This window comes from Rhynchophorus ferrugineus, unplaced genomic scaffold (assembly GCF_030347505.1).
Source record: "Rhynchophorus ferrugineus isolate W39M unplaced genomic scaffold, kcgeb_rfMv2 rfM1, whole genome shotgun sequence".
Classification (NCBI taxonomy): Eukaryota; Metazoa; Arthropoda; class Insecta; order Coleoptera; family Curculionidae; genus Rhynchophorus; species Rhynchophorus ferrugineus.
This window is the reverse complement of record NW_027472580.1, coordinates 6,375,777-6,395,497: the sequence shown is the minus strand read 5'-3', so window position 1 is coordinate 6,395,497 and position 19,721 is coordinate 6,375,777. Positions and strand designations below refer to the sequence as shown.

The 19,721-nt window shown below is 30.6% G+C and overlaps 1 protein-coding gene across 4 annotated transcripts in view; it reads right to left on the bottom strand.

Annotated features, from left to right (window-relative positions):
• The window catches only part of E23 (ABC transporter G family member E23), a 457,701-nt gene that overhangs the window by 112,945 nt on the left and 325,035 nt on the right, over nt 1–19,721 (bottom strand). The window contains exon 1 of one of the 4 annotated variants that reach the window (XM_076415217.1): nt 2,632–2,807. The exons of the other annotated variants lie outside the window; for them this stretch is intronic. Within the exon in view, the coding sequence (XP_076271332.1) occupies nt 2,632–2,702 (71 nt within the window). The 5' untranslated portion in view covers nt 2,703–2,807. Of the gene's footprint in view, nt 1–2,631; nt 2,808–19,721 lie in introns of those variants that run through there. 4 annotated transcript variants of the gene reach the window in all.

The following is a 19,721-nucleotide window of genomic DNA, read 5'->3' as shown; positions in this document are numbered from 1 at the left end:
TTCGGGCAAGCTACTTGTATCGTGAATGGCTTTCCTAGACTAACCCATTATCTAGATGTGCTATTCGTCGTCAGGCACAATACGTCACATAAAACTTTTCTCTTCGTGCCTGGTAAACAAACCACGACGCCGAAAGAGTTTGAAACTGAATTTAAACTCAATAGGTATAGAAAAATTTGCCCTCTTTTAGATGATTCCCATCCCATGTGAATGTTTGAAAACATTCAGTTCATCAACTGCTAAGCTATCTGGAAGCTCCTCAAAAGTTTAAGCCGAGTTTTCATCCAATAATTCTTGCAGTTTGTTATCTCCAATTTTTTGTCTTTCAGACCATTTTATATTATTGGCGTCTAAACCATTACGTGAATGAAACAACAAATGTAATTAATGTCGACAATACAATTTTGAGCATTTCATACACTAAATAACCAAATTGTTCTAAATAGAAATTTATTTATTATATTTATATTTGTTATAATTCAAAACTTTAAGCTAAAATCAACAGGGATCCATACAAATTTCAAGAACCCAACTAAAACGTTGCAAGAGGTGAGAAAAGTACATCATTGCAATTCGACTGATTTTAGAATACTTGTCAAAGTTGATGTCATCTACTACTTGCTTATATTCCATATTCAGCAATGCCTATCCACAAGAGATTCGAAAAAAAATCAGAGGATTGACCAAAGACATAGCTCTATTAATACAGTTTCGCTGTTTTGTAAGAAAAATAATCAAAAAAATTATTGTAGAACTATTTCCAATGTATTTAGTGTTTTTAACAATTTTTTAAACAGAGCGCTCTAATTGCTGTTCACCTGTTATTGGCACAACTTAATATAAAACAAACATGTCTAACTATGTTGCGGTGATCTAGTTTAAATAAAAACTAATTCGTAAAAGAAATTATACTGATCTATTATACAAATTTAATGTCTGCAAATTATATGCAATTGACATCATTATTAATTTAATGTGTCATGTGTCATTATTCCGCACATTAGGAGCAACATCAAATTGTTTAAATCATCAGGCAAATTATAAAGCATATGACATTCCAAAAAAGCCATAATTTGTAATGTTTAATATTATGCAACATAAATAATATCCTTATACTTCATCAAGAATGTGAAAGTGCTCGGGTGAGAAATTCCTCAGATTTGTATATATTTAGATCTAAAATAATTTATTTCCAATACTACAATTAAAAAAACATTAATCTGATTGTATATAATCAAGATTTAGACTAATCAGAAGGATTTTTTTTCAAAATTACTTTCAGTAAAATAATAATAATAAATATAGGTATTAGTACTCTCTTACTCTGCCTAACGTTCTAGCCTGACTCTCATATTATTACAAAATTACATTAAATCACAATGATTTAAAAGATAATCAATTAATTTTTCTTTCTAAACAACATAATTCAATTAAATCCTTTTTATAAGTAGATAAACAAAGAATGAAATTATTCTATTATTCTTAAATATTAGAGCTTTTAGATCAGCTCAAGCTCAACTTTAGCTAAGTTTCAGGCAGTTAGTCCAGGATGTGACTTAATTGGGTGCCAAAATATAGGAATATTTGAGCAAACCATCAAAGCATCATATTTTCATATAAAGTGGTTTAAAAATAATACTTTTAATAGGCAAGCAGGAAAACATTACAGGATTCACGTTATACCTAGTTTGGTAGAGTTTGAAGTTCATATCTCTAAATTGTCGAGTATTAAAAGCAGTCGTTAAACAAAGATAAGCACGACAAAAACAAAGACAGGAACTGGCCACATGTTGCAGAATATATCCATTGCTCTCACCAGAAATTGTTTATTTCAATTCATCTTAATCACTTTATCTGGTTGCGATATAAACCAAAAATTACACTGCTCAGCAGCATTCTCACAATATAAGCCAAATTAACTTATATTACCACAGCAGTGAAAAAGCAAATGGCTAGCTATATTTTTAACTTATAGTTTATGGCTGTATATTTTTGATAATACATAATCTGATACTGTTTCTTTACAACCTGACTGAATTATTAGGAAAAAAATATCAGACAACAAATTATTTTTGCAGATATTTTCCAAAAATAGAGAACAATGGAATAATTTAAAGATTGCTATGCATTTACCATTTAATTTATATAATTTTTTTAAGATAATGCTTAAAATGAGGTGATAATGATAATTATATGTAGCTTTACTGTTCTGGGATATATTCCATAGATAACTATATAAATAACAATTGATTGAATTATGTAGCAGTACACCACAAAACCACAATACTTTCTGCTGGCGATAAACTAAAAATAAACAAAGTACCAATAAACATAAAGAAATCCATTCTAAATGCATCCGTTAGTTTATTTAAAACCATTTTTATTGTTAACTGTATTCTATATTTAGAATTGCTTTTTATATGCAGTAAAATTTTAAGATTATCAGAAATTAAAGTAAATATTTACTAAACTGTTTCCTAATAAATTATTTAGCTTATTCTGACATTAAATAAAGAATATTTCGCTATTAATACCTAACATGTAAATTTTAACAAAAAGATTACAGATAATCCGAAAAAGTCACGATTTATATAACAATACCTTCCAAATAATAAAAATTCTTTAACTAACTTATAGATTTCCAATTGGTTCCTAATCCACGTCAAAGAATCTCCGGTTTTCAGTGAATCCCACTCACTCATCTTTAAACAACATCCACAAACAACCGCAATTGTCTCTTCATATTACAAATAATTCAGTCCACTTCACTCTATATGTGTTAATCTCGTTGGCACATCACTTTTACTGGCTGTGGTATATATCGTGACCCGCTTATATACGTTTTCCATCATCATCTGAATGTTTCACTGTTGTACACCGAGTTCGTATATCTAGAGTGATCCCGGAGGAATCTCGGTGAATCAGAAAAATATTATGGTGTAGAAGAATTAACCAATGATGGATTAATTTATTATTTTCAATTATTATAGACCCTGTTACAGGGCATGAGATATAACGGCAAACGTAAAGTGTTTAAAAATCAATTGATAAGCTCACGTGATAAGGTCACTGAAAATAAATCCAAATTTTTTGGTTGTCAGTCTATTATTTCGAACTCGGAGATATAGCACGCTTTTGAATTTGTAAATACTTTGTAAGAATTGGAAACAACTTAATTTGAACTTGAGATAAAATTTGAAACATGTAAAAACAGTTTTTTGAAATGTCGGATTTAAAAATATAGTAACTTGTGTTGGTAATTGTGAGTGATGTTACATAATAAACGTAACTATTTTTAATAAGGAATAATAGTTTCTCTTAAATTATCAAAAATGTTTGATGAGTTGACAGCGATTTTGTTATTATATGATGCTATTATTTCACAAATTAATTATTCACATAAAAAAAAATCGAATTCTCCAAAAAATTAGATTTTGTAATAATATTTTCTATAATTAACCATCTTGTATTATACATAGTTAACTACATAAATTAGGCTTTTAAGAAGTATTGTTTTTACTAGTAGCAGTTGTATAACTTATAAAAATAAAACCTCAGGATGGTTGGTGGAAATCTACCGAAACGTTCTTGAGATGACAATGGTTTTCTAAAACATTTATTTTTATTAAAACACTATTTATTTCTTCCTATTAAACAAAATTAACAATAAACCATTTCATACCAAAGCTTACCACCAAGCTTATTAAAAAATTATCAAATATTCTGATAATAAAAATGTCAAAAATAATTACTGAGCGGGTACGGAAAGCTTTTCATAAATTATCTCCTTTCGATTTAACAACCGAACTTTCTTTCCAAGTAAAAGAAATTAGTTAACTAGAACTGAACAGAAAAACCAAGAGATGATGCAATTTTTTTTAAATTCTCGAACACTTTTTGTTGCTTGTGATTCATTTGCGGACTAAATTCTTTACTACCAAACGATTTATTTTCTGCAGAACCAAAAAAATAAACAATAAAATTAGTTCTGGGCAATAAGTAACCGGAAATTCCAATAATTTAGCCCGTAATATAAATAATTAAATAAAAACTACGATAAATATAAATAAAACGTTTTGTGATTAGATATCTTGCCAAAGCTCCACTAAGAATGTTAGAGATTACCTAAGTTATTAATAAAAATAAATCATATCAAAACGATTTGGTAGCCGCAGTGGTTAAACCGACTGAATGGTCGTTCTACTGCCGGTATTTGGATTCATTTTATGTTTATAATTGTAATAGTAAATATCTCATTCAACAGTGTAAAATGCGACAAGAAATAACTATTTCAGTTATGCCAAAAAAACACTGCTTGGTAACAAGGAGGCTATAAATTAAAATCATTATATGATTTAAAATATTTTCCATTATATATACACAAACTCATAAGGCATATTATTTTAAAGATTCAGGGTCCCATAGCTACAACGACAATGTTTAAAACACCACTAATTATATACAAAACCTTCCCCTATAACATTTTCGATTCCAAGGTGATCTTCGCAAAATTGAAAAAGTTGGTGGCCTGGAAAATACTCACAATATATTGAGAATTTAGAAGGGTATCTTATATGGGCGCATGCGAAACAGCGTTTTAGTTTGTTCATTCACGGTTAGGTGGCTTGAAGTTTAAATTTGGCAGCAAAGCTAAATTTGACATATCCAGCTTCCAGAACACTGTTCTAGAAGATAAAAAATCGTAATTTACGCGTGTTTATATTTGGTAGAAATAATCAAGAAGACTGCATATTTTGGACTTTTTTATATTTTTTAAGTAAACTAAAAAAAACTTATAAATATGTGTTAAATATTCTTATTTTTTTAACTGTGTTTTTATGGTTCATTTTTAATTAGAATGACTTGTTTAAATCTGGAGACGTCTCAGGTGTTGCGTCCTCGGATGTACTAGCGTTTCAAATAGAATGCACAGCATTCCTAGGAATCCTGCTCTATGTCAGAAATGGCTTTTAGCAATAAATAATGAAAAACTGATAGGAATCTCTTGTGAGGTCTTAAATAAGAGCAAAAGGGTTTGTAGTGTACATTTTACACAGGCTGACTATAAACCGAAATGTGGAAGAGTATTGCTTAACAGGGATGCGGATTCCAGTTGTTATTTCAATTGACAGTCTTTTAAAATGTTAACTAGTTAGGTGTTGTTTGTGTAGGTGGATTAGAAAAGTGAGCAGAATAGCAAAAGGCAAAAATGACACATTTTTTTGTTGCAACATCTAAACATAACACAGCTTATATGTAATTACAATAAATATTTGTCAAAAAAAAATTTAAAAAGAGATTACGAAATAAATAGTCTTCAACATATATATTGTACAGTTATATCTAAGATAATAAAAAATGTTCTACACTCAATATTTTATTAAACTTTGTATATTTAAAAGAATACATTGTTTTTTAACAATTTTTTTATATTACGTTTTAAAATATTGTTAGTATAATATATTGTCAGGAAACATACACTAAATAAAATGTATTTTAAAACTTTTATTGCATTTTTATATTTACTATTATTATTATTACTACTAATATTATTATTACTGCAATTATTGTTATTAATATATTTTAAATTTCCCGCTACTCATATTGTCAATCGCGCCCTCTGGTTGCGATTTAACGATAAATTTGTTCACAGATAACACAGATTGGGATACCCTTCTAATACATCTATATTTTGTACTATTCTGCTGCATTGTTTAACTTAATTTAGACTTTAGGCAAGGTCTGACATGATAGACTGCCATATAAACCCAACAAGACACTTCCGTATTCATACCATTGTCTGTCACTTATTAAGAAAATACTTATCATGAATATGTGTAAATTCAAAGATTAGCAATTTCTAATGCAAGGCTGAAATACTGATGTACTGGAATCATCACGTTTATCAATTATTTCGGGTGTGAATATGTGTAAAAGTAAAAAAAATATAAATAAATATTTAAATATTACCTCAATTATTTTAAAAAATCTGTCACTAATTCAAAATAACTAACAGATTTTTACTGAAATATTCAGGTATAATCAAGGATGAATCAAATTTGTTAGTTGGAGATTTTTGATTTTCTTCCGACACAGCCAAAGTTACAGTTTTAGTATTTTACTCATTATTTTAAAAATTTCCTGTATGACGTTTTCAACGTAATATTTTTGTTACTTTTCTTTTATATTTTTAATAATTTATTAGCGTAGTTACTAGGAAAAAATATTAGAAAGCAATTATAATTATTATTTACGAATTGACTGATACGATAGAAGAATTTTCTGCCATTGATGTTTCTGCATATTTAAGCCTGCAATTGAAAGCCTACCAAGCCAAAAAAAGTGAATCGTGAATAAATACCTGTACACAAAATTGACATTCGCATTATTAAAATAAAACATATATCAAAATAAGATTTGTTTCTGATAACTAGAACCTGCATTCGACAGACAGTCCAAATTGAAACTGAACACCATTCATATCGACATTTTTTTCGTATATTAAAACCGAAATGGAAACTAATAACAGCTTAACATAAATACCAACGTTATCTTATGTAATTGAAAGAACAAAAAAATATCATAATATGGTAAAGTTAATTAGCATCGACGGGTTGTTGACACGTCTGGTCTCCAAATGTTTAGATTGAGGTAACCTACGATGAGTAATAGGAATGATATTACGCTTGGAGGATGTTGAAGATATCCGTGTTAAGCAGTGAAAGGTTTTAAATATTTTCAAACCGCGCTAAACATTACAATGCGAGTTTTGTTCGAAAACGCTTAGGTAAAATCATGTTTATGATACGAGGGCTGTTTTTGATTCCGAATTATAACAAATACTAATATTGCCGAAGGGCCATGGACTGGATGTTATAACGTTTTATATAATATATAAGTTATAGTAATATTGCGTGAACTTAAGTTTACTATTGAAGAAAGATTAGTATCAAAGAATAATGTATGACGTTGATGAGTAACATTCATATGTCATGCAGCATTATATTGCTACTAAATATATGCTTTAGCCGCTTGTAGTGAATCATTTTCGAGAATAATCCTTTTCAGAATTTTAAGCATTCTTTTATATGTTCCTCAACTACAGTGAGATGCTTTTGTATCACTACAGATAAAATATTAGTAATTTCAAGGAAGCACATTTTAGAAAATAATAATATCACATTTCTAAGTAATTGTTCTTAAAATCTCAAATGCTATATTTAGGAATTATATATAAAAAGCTGTAAGATGAGCAAATTGTTACCGCGTAACTATTGTCAATTGCTGGAGTCATATTTATTCGGAAGAAAATTTAGAGTATCGCACGAAATGGCATTCTCGCATTTTAAAAATATCTCAGCTGGAGTTCCACAAGGTAGCGTCTTAAAACCTCTCCTGTATCTGCTCTACACTGTTGACGTTCCAGCAACAAAAGAGATACTTCTTGGAACCCTTGCTAACGACACAATTATTATGGTAAAAGATATATCTCTGCCTAGGGCAATAGAAAAAGTGCAAGTGGCAGTCAACAAAATCTACAAATGGACGAAAGATTGGAAAATTCAACTTAATAGCTCCAAATCTGTCCACGTTAATTTTGCATTGAGGCGAAATAATTTATAAATTTTCTCAAGTAATTTTGTAGTATTATGATTTGTAGTAAAATATATTGTATCCATGAATGAATGAATATAGTTTTTTTTACAAGAACTATGCCTGAATATACATATGTGACAGCAATCAAAATTTTGGTTGCTTAAAAATTTACGAGTACAAAATCTGTATTATATATAGCTTTTACTAAGTAAATTATTAAAAACAAAGGAAATCTTTTATATTTTCGTTTGAATTTTTTATTATCAAAACAAAGAAACCCCAAAGTTTTATATTTGAATATTTAAACAAAACAATAAACCGATTATTATATATGAAACAATATAGGCCGAATTAAATTACTTAGGGTTTGTATTCATCACTCCAGATACTTACACACTATACGACAAAACTTTAGCACACTATATGTCTTAAATCATGATACTAACAGTTACAAATATTCAAGGAAGGATCAGATGATCCTAACTCGTGGACAGTTAGATGGAGGAAGTGTTATGTGTTGAGCTGCTATAGGTTTTGAATGCAAGACAGAAATACATTTCATTTCTGAGAAGATTAATAGTATAACTATTATTATATTCATCGGTAGTTAGCCAAATAGAGAACACAAATTTTCGGTTAGAGCTATATGTTTCAATAAGACAATGCAGCTTAGTGCATATTTTTCAGAAAACAAAATCAAAATTTTAAAGTGAATGTTTTTTACAGAAATGGTAAATTTGATAATGTTAAGCAACTAAAAAATGCTATCCAAGATGACTGGAAAAAGCTAGATCAAGATTGTGTTGATGAAAGAAGACCCATTACTGAAATAAAAATATTAAATATTAATCAGTTCTTTTATCGTTTTACCTAATTATACTGCAAATCAATTGTTTCCTTAAAAGTTCCATGAAAATAACCTATAAATAAACAACAGCTGTCTCTTAGTTATGTTTAAATAAAACGTAGAATCTAAAAGCTAAAAATTGATTTATATTACGAGTTGAAACAATAAAACTTTGTCGCGGGATAGTATTGATAATTTAAATAAAGCGTTATACACTCTCAAAGAAATAATTTACATAGACTGTTAATAAAAACCATATTTCACCTTGCCGATGCATGTCTTACAATAATGCATTTTAGTGAAGGAATTCTTGATGCCATTAAAATATGAACTATAATAATTTAGCAAAACAATATGTATCGAAATATTGTATTATGTATTTTTAAAATTATCAATATATCACTGTAATATAAATAAATTCAAAATAAATTAGTTTTGAACAATATTTTACGTCACTACTACATATATTGTGTTATATTGCTAACGGGGTATATCATTACTGCTCAGGGCTCAAGCTTAATTCCAAACTTCGAATATTTTTGTCGAGAAATTGGTACAATGCATTTTATTCAAGTATTGGCAATCATAAATTAATATTGTCCATTTTAGGTAGCACACACAGATCTTACGCTTATAAAATATATTAACACAAGCCATGCCATGCATCAACAACATCAAGTGTCCCACCTGTAAAGATCTTTAATCAACGAAGCAAAATATAGGTCATTGAATCTTGTCTTTGCTTGGACTAAAACTCAGGATAGAGTCCTTAGTCCCACAGGATAATGTGTTGGGACCACTCCTCTAATTGCTCTACATTGCTGATATCATAACAATAAAACAAACAGTTCTTGGAAGATTTGTCGACATAGCGATTATCTCTAAAGACTTATGATCAACATCTACAAACAGTATAAAGGCTGACAAGTACAGCTTAATAGATCGAAATCGATTCCTGTTAATTTTGCATTGCGGCGAAATAATAAAAACCTAATTATATCATTTGAGAGATGTAGAAATCATTGAGCAGAAAAATCACGTTATCCAAAAAGCAGAGCCCATAAAATTCAAAATCAAAGAATTTGACCTAGGGTCAAAGAGATTGAGTTATTAGTCACTTATAAAGAATATTATATAAACTATGAGATCAAAATATGGGGTGGCACTAAAACATCAAACCGACCAGTAATCTAACGCTGGCAAAACAAAAAAAAACAAACAAACTAAACGATGACCTTGAAATTATCCAATGTTTCACTTTAAAACTTGAAAGAAGGTTACTAAAGCACAGCACCGTAGAAGCTATATAGCTATTGGATAACGCGCTGGATAGCAAACGATTGAAGAGAACCATACCATACGAAATTGTATCGTGTATAAGTCTTTACCATTAATTTTAGCTTATGTAGTCTAATTTAATTTTAACACATACTGATGAATACATTCCACACTTGTCTTGCTTGTACTTTGCATGTGCAAGTGCAACAGAACATTGTACTAAGCATATCTAATGTATGTTGTAACAGAAAAATCTATACATACAAGAATACAATCAAATTAAAGCAACTAAACATAGTGTTACATATTTCGTTCATTCTCCACCGGGTTTGTATAATAAAAAAGAAATCTGATTCGATCAAAAAGTGTTGCCATGCGAAAATACACCGACATAACGACGAATATATAAATCCCCAGGGCGCAACTACCCAGATGTAGACAATAAATCCATATATGCGTGGCCGAGACCTTTTGACCAATTTCCGCTCTGATGCGAAGGGTTTCTGCGTTACCTGGTCCATCAAAGAAACCTGAATTCGCCATTATTCTCTGCGAAACGCAGGCACAATACGAACAATGACCGTGAAACTTACTGTTGTGTGCCATCGTTGTACGAAACTGAACACGTTTCAACGTCAGAGGAGGAGGAGTTCGACTCGAAACGCGATTATCGATGTCGCAAGCATTCAGTGTTCATTCACCGACGAAAATCATAAAACTTAGAAATATGGAACAGGAACTTAAATGAGTACACCCGTAACCGTATTTTGTGTGTCTGAATCACTATAGGGTCGGAGGTAAACATATGATAGATTTATTCCTTCCGATTTGCAATTTTGTAAGACATTTTTCTATTTTTGTGCATAATTTTGAGAAAATTTGTTGTTATGATGCTATTTTTGGAGCATTTTGGTAAATATTATTATTTAAAATGCATATACATAATAAGACTTACTTTCCAGGATGTGAAAATTCAACTTTTCTCTCTGTCTCTTTCTTTCTTTTAAACACCTTTTTTTAATCTCTTCTAAACTTTAAGAAACTTTTAATGATTTCCTACATGAAATTGTCGAACAATGTTTTTTATTCTTTGCATTTCAGACCGACCAGAACGACTATGCAGCCAAATACAGAATATCACTTATTAATCAAGATGCCATTCCTAATTGTAATTTTAATATTAAGTCTTTCATTAAAATCTACATCCAAATCTGCACACTTAAATTGAAAAACATAATATATGTAGATGCACAGATCATTTCCCTCAACCTATCGAAATGGAAAATATGGCTACAAGTTATATACCGGAGTCAGCAATTGCTCAGCCCACATTAGAATCTTCAAAAAGAATTACGTAAGTAACTAAAAATGATAACACATTTTTTTCCGCAGATGATTTTGAAACAGACGAATATGTGCCCTCAGCTACTTGGTAATGTTATCTTATCTAAATGTTATTTAATGGTATTTCAATCGCTTGTGTTCGAAGCTATCTCTAGAAGTTTTTACTTATATGCAAAAGAATGTAAAAAACCAAATTTCATCAAAATTCTCTGATAAAATATGTCAACAGATGGTAATATTTTTAAAACAATTAATTGTGTACAATATACTCATCAAAGGCAATATTATAAAAACTAGGTGCTGCTTGTTCTGATGGACGAAAAGAACAAATAGGATTGCAAACAGTAAAATTTAAAAATGTTGTATGGCTACATATAATTATTTTGTAATCTATAGTTATCGCATTTTGTTGTACGGGTCTTATTTATACATTAATTTAATAATTTCGTCTTATAATTACACATTATAATGAATATCGATTATTTGAGTTATCGATGAACTAGATAGTTGTGTCTCTAAAATCCCTAGTTGTGTCTCTATAATTTTGAAAGGAGTCAACCAGTCCGTATAGGTTGAACATAATTCAGGCACCATTTGTTTTGTAAGTCCCTAATAATTTTGTTGTTTCTTCATTTACCAAACAATATGGGAAATTAACTTTAATACGTACATGAAGTGAGTATATATTTCTACAAGATGCCAAATGCCAACCAGCCACAAGAAAAGCAGCTTCTAATACCACTGAACGACCATATAGTATCAAAATACAAAAAAAAACATTAATTAATTACAGGCCTTTAGTAAGGGTTAGTTAAATACCATCATTGTTGGATTCCCTATATTTAGAAAAATTTAAAAATAACAAAAAAAAACAAAAAAAAATTTAGACTAAGAACTGATAGTGGAAATTAATAAACCTAGATTTTAGTATAAGCATTTTATGAAGTATTGCAGTTGCATGTGCAAAGTTGCAAACTTCAAAATTACAATTTATACATTTTATTTATCCAAATATTACAAGATAATTTGGTACAGTACCAGATACAGTCTCTCATTCCATAGAGTTGGTAAACGTCTAAGAAAATTAAGCATCCATCATAGAATATATATAATTTAAACCTTTTTGTGTTGTAGCTACCACCAACTATTTAAAATTAACATTTTAGTAGACCCTTAGTAGAAAATTTTAATAGAAAATTCACTAAAACTACATTTGCAGAAAACATCACAAATCTAGCAATTGGAGGTTACAACACCGAATAAAACGAAAAGTTACAAACAGCTATTGCCGGAATACAATGCAATAGCTAGCAATGCTAACCAGCAACGGTGGTGGAGAGAAAAATGGCGTATTAAAATGAATCAAAATAAATCATTGAATCACTAATTCATTAATTTCACCAATAAAAGAATCAAGCATAAACTAGTATAAAAATATATCTTGCCACCAAAACATTATATGAACTAAAGCTGAAGTATAAAAAACATATACTGGTTATTGGGTAGATATTCGGCACAATCAGTATATATATACGCTTTAACTTTGCCTACGAGTCTTAAAACTAGTGTGGAATTATGGTGTTCAACTCTGGGATTGGGCAGCCAATGCAATAGAAATATTATACAAAGATTCCAAAGCAAGATACTCCAAGGTATTGTTGATGCTCCATGGTACATTCGTAATAAGAGTCAGCATAAGGAGTTGAAGGTGGAAACTGCCGATAATGTTAACAAAAGACTACGCCTAAGATAAGAACAAAGGTTACAGTAGCAGATCTAAAGCTAAACTTCTCCAGTCCCTAGATAATAATAGCTAAGTCAAAAGATTATAAAAAGTAAAATCATTTCATCCAGTTCTAGGGATTCATTAGTAAAACTCAGTGCACATTAAAAACAGCGACATAGATATCAAGCCCAAAATGTATATAGTAGAATAAGTACTTATACAATTTTCATATGTCTGTTATGGGACTCTTGGAATCTTTTTTGTGCTATTATTCTGTACCCTTTGGACTTATTTTTTCTTGATTTTCTTAAATATTCCGATTCTCAACATTTCATAGCTATTATTTCTGAACTACTGACTCGCTTCAATTCCAGTATATTGAAGATTCTAGATTCTTTTTAAAATTATTACATCAATCGCAGTCACCATCGACGAATCGATTGTGGACAAATTTAGATTATCTTTTCTTTCTATTGACAACACAAAACATATTATTTAACAGTGAAATATAAGACAAATAATACAAATAATATCTAAGGATACTAAGAAGTTCAGAGTTAGGAATACGAAAATGATGGCTAGAATACGTTAAGTGACGTCGATGTTTCGTAACGGTTCTAATTGATGCTCTACTTAGTATGGCCAACTTTTAAATTATCTGTTTTTATTTCTATTAGAACTTTAGTAACCACACAAAGTATTTTTTTGTGAATCTCTTACGGCTATATTAGTATTATAAATCAATATTTTGTGAGTCCTTGTTACAGTCATCTATGCCTATTGGGTTATCCTTATCGATCTGGGTCGATATATGCCCAGATTACGCCCAAGTTAACGATGCGGTGTCGTATAAACATTGAAAATTTGGAACAAGTAAAAAATCATTTGCGGAAGTTTGCGTTACCTACATTTTTTTCGGAATTGTGCGTTCTAACGGAGATTTTTTCGAATCTGACCTTGAGCTATAATATCGGCACACCTCTGTTGCAAATACTAGAACACCTTTTTGAATATTTGCACGTACGTATTAGGTAAATTGTTCGCATGATAAATCTATTTATTATTCAAATTAATTAAGATAGTACTGGTGTTAATCGCTTTTTTGAAAAACCGTAAAACAGGTGTCTTGTTTGGTTTTTGTTGTTGTTTCGAATGGTCGTTTGATTGATTAGAATTATGATTTAGAACATCCCAAAAGCATTTTCATTTTTATGGATAATTAAAAGGAAAAAATGTGAGTTCAGAAATAGTTTAAAATATAATAATTACTACGGCTACATTTGTAACCAACTTCATGTTGAAGCCTCGCTGATAGACTTCACTTTTCAGTAGGTGTTATTTTGTGCGAACAACACATTTTTTCTGTGCGTTGAACATATTTGGATTTGTAGTGAGTAAATCGGATTTGCGGGCAAAAATGTTTTACTTTCTTGCTTAAATTTGGAGGAAAAGACGACTGAAGGTTATCGAATGCTGTATGAAGCTTACTGAACAACGATCCTTCGATTTCAATATGTGAGTATTGGTTTCGGAGTTTCAAAAGAGGTGATTTTGGAATCGAGAATTTGAAGGCATTGCTCGATGAAATAATTAATGGGGGCTGCTATTGACTAAAACTAATCCGTTTGAATCGAGCATGATGTGAAAAATGGTTGGAATACGAGCAAATATACATGTTATTCTTCAGCTTGACAACGCTCAATTTCATGTTTTAGGGTAAATGATGTGGCTCGGTGAATGGAGGTAAAACGAAATGAAACAGTGGTGTTTACATTATGTGACCGTTATTTATTGGCTATATAAAAAAATTTTAAAAATAGAATTAGATAAAACGGATGGCAGCGGTGTTACCTGGAGACAAGGCTTGGGCAGTTGATGGTGGCACGTCTAAACCAAACGATGGTTGAGCACTGAATGAATGGAAATACCCTTCAATAACAGCCCAGATAAACGTCTCGGGGTTGCCAGCTATTCGTTATCGGGTTCTAGCTGGCGCTGCAGTACATATTAAGTACATATTTAGAACATATTCAGGGCGAAATGTTTAATCCAGTGAAGTGAGTCAATTTTCACAAGCCCTATATTCAGCCTTACAAGATCAAGTGAGTTTTGCAGGGATAGGAAGCAATAATAGTCGAATGTGGTAAAGCCCATACAGTAAATGGTTTAAAAATTCCCAGCTAAATTCTCTCAAGTTACCAATGATATTGACGTACTTCATCAACTTTACATCGATTGTCATCATTTGTTCTAATAAAATATTTTTAACAAAAAAATCAAAAATACTTAAAAAAATAAATAAGGAACTCGATAAAAATTTAAAAAACGTTCTAAATAGAAAAAGTCAGATAAACTCTTTCTTATCCTACTACACAATTGATTGATGTCACTAGTAGTATAGAACAGAGAGCATGAGAAAGGATAGTCAACAATTTGATCAGCAATTTCTTTAACTCGGTGTGTTTAGTACTTTTATCTGAAGATTAACCTTGATGGATCAAAGGTTGTTATCATCCTCGAGTACATTTCGCTCAACCAATATCTAGTCATCATGTGGGATTCGCAGTATTAGCAGAGAATGGGGACAGCAATCAACCATAGACAACAAAAACTGAGTTAGAGGTAGTCGGCTACCTAACGATAAAAGTTCAAACCTTATTATTCCTGAATGCTATACAATATAAAAAATGTATTTATACAAAATAAAACAAGTTTGTGCTTATCCCGACCTCTAGAAATATTGCCTTCTTCAACAGACTATTTCTCCGATAGTAAATTTAAATATCTAGTGTTCATGGAACACTATGATTAATGTTATAACTACTAACGGTATTTTATAACTTGTATTAAATTATATTATATATTTCAAACACATAAAATAGTTTGTATTTAGTTTTTATGTCAGTACTTTGTAATTTGTATTTCAATTAAAGCAAATAAAAGAATTTTTTCATAGCAAGTTTCAAGAAACAAGTAATTCTTATTCAATTTATGTGTAAAGGTAAAAGGGTACCGAATTTGACAATTTTAACTTACAAAGCTTTCCAAGTTTTAAAAAATACGTTAAATATGTATTATCTTTACTACCACGCTTATCCAACAAACAATAAGAGTATTGAAGAATCAAATCGAACTAAGAACTTGTAACACGTAACATTTAAACCACCTGTCGATACATTTTACTCCTCAACCACTGGTAAAGTAAGTTATTCAGCCTCACGCTTTATATTGAAGAAAATATTTATGTTTGTTTATCGGAAACTGAAAATAGATCCGCTTCAGTTCGAGAGAAGTCCATCGGTAAGAATCTAGACGCAGCAGAGAATGGAAATTATAATCCGAATTACCATATTCATGTGGGTATAGAAAGTGCCTCATTCGAAGGCAGTAACTGCAAATTGTTGGTAAATAAACGATAAGCCATCTCCTTTCTTAGGCATAATTTTGTTTATGCTAAACGGTTCTGATGTAAACAATCGTATAAATTTTGATATTAATTATGTCACATATTTTTTACTAGATGATCTTGTATAAGAAAGTATTTATTGTCAGGCCGACATTTACAGAGTAACTTGGTGACTATTATGTTAGTTATTATAATATACAAACTAAATTCGAAAGAGTATGTTAAAAATAAATGAGTAGAACTTTGCAATGAGCCCCAAAATAATGTTATAGCTTGCATGGAAGACAATAAGAATTAACACTTCAAAATAAACTGTTATTAAACACACAAACGTTGAAGCCAGTGTAGATCTACAGAATAAAATTATGGGACTACACACGAATAATATCAACATGAACGAAACAATGGAATTAAAAATTCCGTGATATCTGTTGAAATTCGGCTGATTGATGCTTGTTGAAAACTTTAAATTGTCAAAAAAAAAACAACAGGAAAAAATCAATAGTGTTGTGACACATGTTACAACAAGACCAGACATCGAATGCAGTTATTACTATTGTTGTTATTATCAGAACATTTGAATTTTTGAACAATAGTGTTATTATCCTATGATATCTATCCCACACAGTAATATGGTTTCACAACAATAACTCACCAAGTTTTTGAATACCAAATTCTATGATTTTGACGCCTAATAACATATCAAAATGAAAGTAAATCTTATCCCTGATAATGATTATCAAGATCCTTAATTTGATTATAATGCATTTATAATTCAATACAATCTCTACAGAATCAATAACTGTCCCAAATCACCAACAGTGATCATTTCTTAAGAGAACAGAGTTTTATCAGAACAAAGATGTAAATTTCTCAAAAGTATGCATCACAAGGAATAAAAAAATCCAAACCTAGATGACATAATGGAAATGATGCCTCTGCATTTGAACTTGCTGAATTTATGTTCCGATCTTACTTTCAACTAAAGCTTCATCAGCAAAACGTCATTTTAAAAACATCAACAGCATAAATGGCTTTGTGAAAAAAACCCAATGAAAAAGTTTAGCTTCATTTTTATTACTGAATTTATCTGTACTGCTAGGGGCAATATTGTCTTTTTGCTACGACTGCTGTGTCACAGCAGAGCACTTGATTTAAACTTTGCGTAAATTTTAAGGCACCAATATAAAGCTGTGTCAAATTTGTCAAATGCTGTAAGCAATATAAAGTTATTATCTATAAATTTTCTTATCAGTATCTAGTAGCAAATAATATGATAAAACTCTTGAAACAAATGCCTTTTTCCATAATTTAGATTAATTATATTCAATTATAATACTATAAAATTCAGAAATTATTAGAAATATTACTGCTACATTATATTACTTAACTGTTCTACTAATACTCTGCAATAATTTCAACACCGAAATGATTTGCATCTAAGAAATGTATCCCTATATTTCAGGTGTCACAATGCCTTTGCACCTTTTATATAGTATCATAATTTTAACTTTATAATATTAAACACTAGCGACCCGCCCCGGCTTCGCACGGGTGCAATGCTGATACTAAATTAAATACACTACAGAAAAAATATAAACGTTCTATATAAAAACATAGCGGCCCGCTCCGACTTTGCACGGGCATAAAATATATATGCCTATGTCACTCAATGAAAACATGATTAAAATCGATCCAGTATTTTTGGTTCATTCATTACTGCCCTTGGCCTGCACGCATTAAATTTGGAGTAAAACAATTCCTCTTCCCCTATACTTACTATGAAGATTTCCTGCTATCTTTGGAATATCTAAATTCATACAATTTTTATTACATTACACATTTTTAAACGCAAATTTTAAATTTGTAATATCTCCGAAAATATTTGTTTAATTTACATGCTGTAAGGAACCATATTGATCTATATTAATTGCACACTGTATTTAAGGTACTTAATTCGATAAGGATTAATGCCGTATTGCTTAAAATAGCTTCGTAAATAAGCCATTTTCTCATGTAAAAAGTAAACAATAAAAATGGTTAATGTGGGTTATCCCTAAAAGATAAACATATACCATCATGGACTTTTTTGTAGACCTTTTTATGATGTACAATACTGTAGTACATTAATTTGATCTAACTCGTAGGGTTAGGCAGCGTTTTTGCTAATTGCTAAATAAGCCTAAAAAATAGGTTAATTTACGACATCACGTTAGAAACCTCTAAAATTAGCAATGTTGCCTTAGTATATTATGCATGTATTATACATATAAACCTTCCTCTTCACTCTAATCTATTGAAAAAAATCGCATCAAAATCAGTTGCGTAGTTTTAAAAATTTAAGCGCACATTGGGATATAGGGACAGAAAAGGCGACTTTGTTTTATACTATGTAGTGATAGTGATATCCCATATTGCACTCTAGCACTTTAGACAATTTAGTATTGAAGAATATTAGAATATGTAGTTTTTCAATATGTTTAACGATAGTCTCTATTCTGTTTCAGTCCTACATATTTTCTTCAATAGTCAACTGACACCTAATAGGAGGTGGGGCAATAGTTCCGCTACTATTTTGATTGTGCGCCATCTTGATTATGTAACATTTAGTTTATTCTCGCTTTAACCTTTATGTTATGTAGACGTACAAATTTTATGATAGATAAATATATGCCACAAGAACGAGCGGGAAGAGTGACAATTTATATTGAAAATAATCGTTCCGTTATTGCCACTCAGCGGAAATTGCGTCAAAAATATCCTAATAGTCCAGTGCCTCACAAAACCACAATTTATAATTTACATGTGAATTTTTGACAGTACGGTAACGACAGAAGACAGGCCTTGTTCTGGAAGGTGATGGACGACGCTGAAAATGTGGCTCTGGTGCACGATAGTATTGCAAAGTATCCAGAAGCATCGATTCGGAGACGCGGGTCCCAGTTACATATTTCGGCACGCAGTTTAAGGCGAATTTTGACAAATGATTTGAAAATTTTCTCGTACAAAACACATTTAGTCCAAAAATTGCTAACGAGAGGTCCTGATCAACGGGTTGACTATAGTAATGGAATTCTAAGGCTGCCTGGTGAAATTGAAGATTTCTCGTCTAAATTGATAATGAAGGATCAAGGCCATTTTCTTCTCCGTGGCCACGCCAATAAAGAGAACAGTTGGTCCCTATTTTTTTTTTGAAAATGACCAAGGTGTTGCTGTTAGTGTTACTGCTGAATGGTACCAAGATCTGATTCGAAATTTGCTTGTGTATGTAATGGAAGAGCAAGGACTAGAGGACATGTGATTTCAGCAACATGGGGCATCAGTATTCACAGCTCGTTCAACAATTCTATTATTGAATGACGTTTTTCCACAAAGACTAATATCGCAAAGTGGCGATTTAGCATGGCCAGTCGAATCTCCGGATTTAATAACACCAGACTTTTTCTATGGGATTTTTTAAAATCAAAAGTTTATGTGAATAAGCCCCAAATGATTCAACATCTTAAAGACAATATTCGTCACGA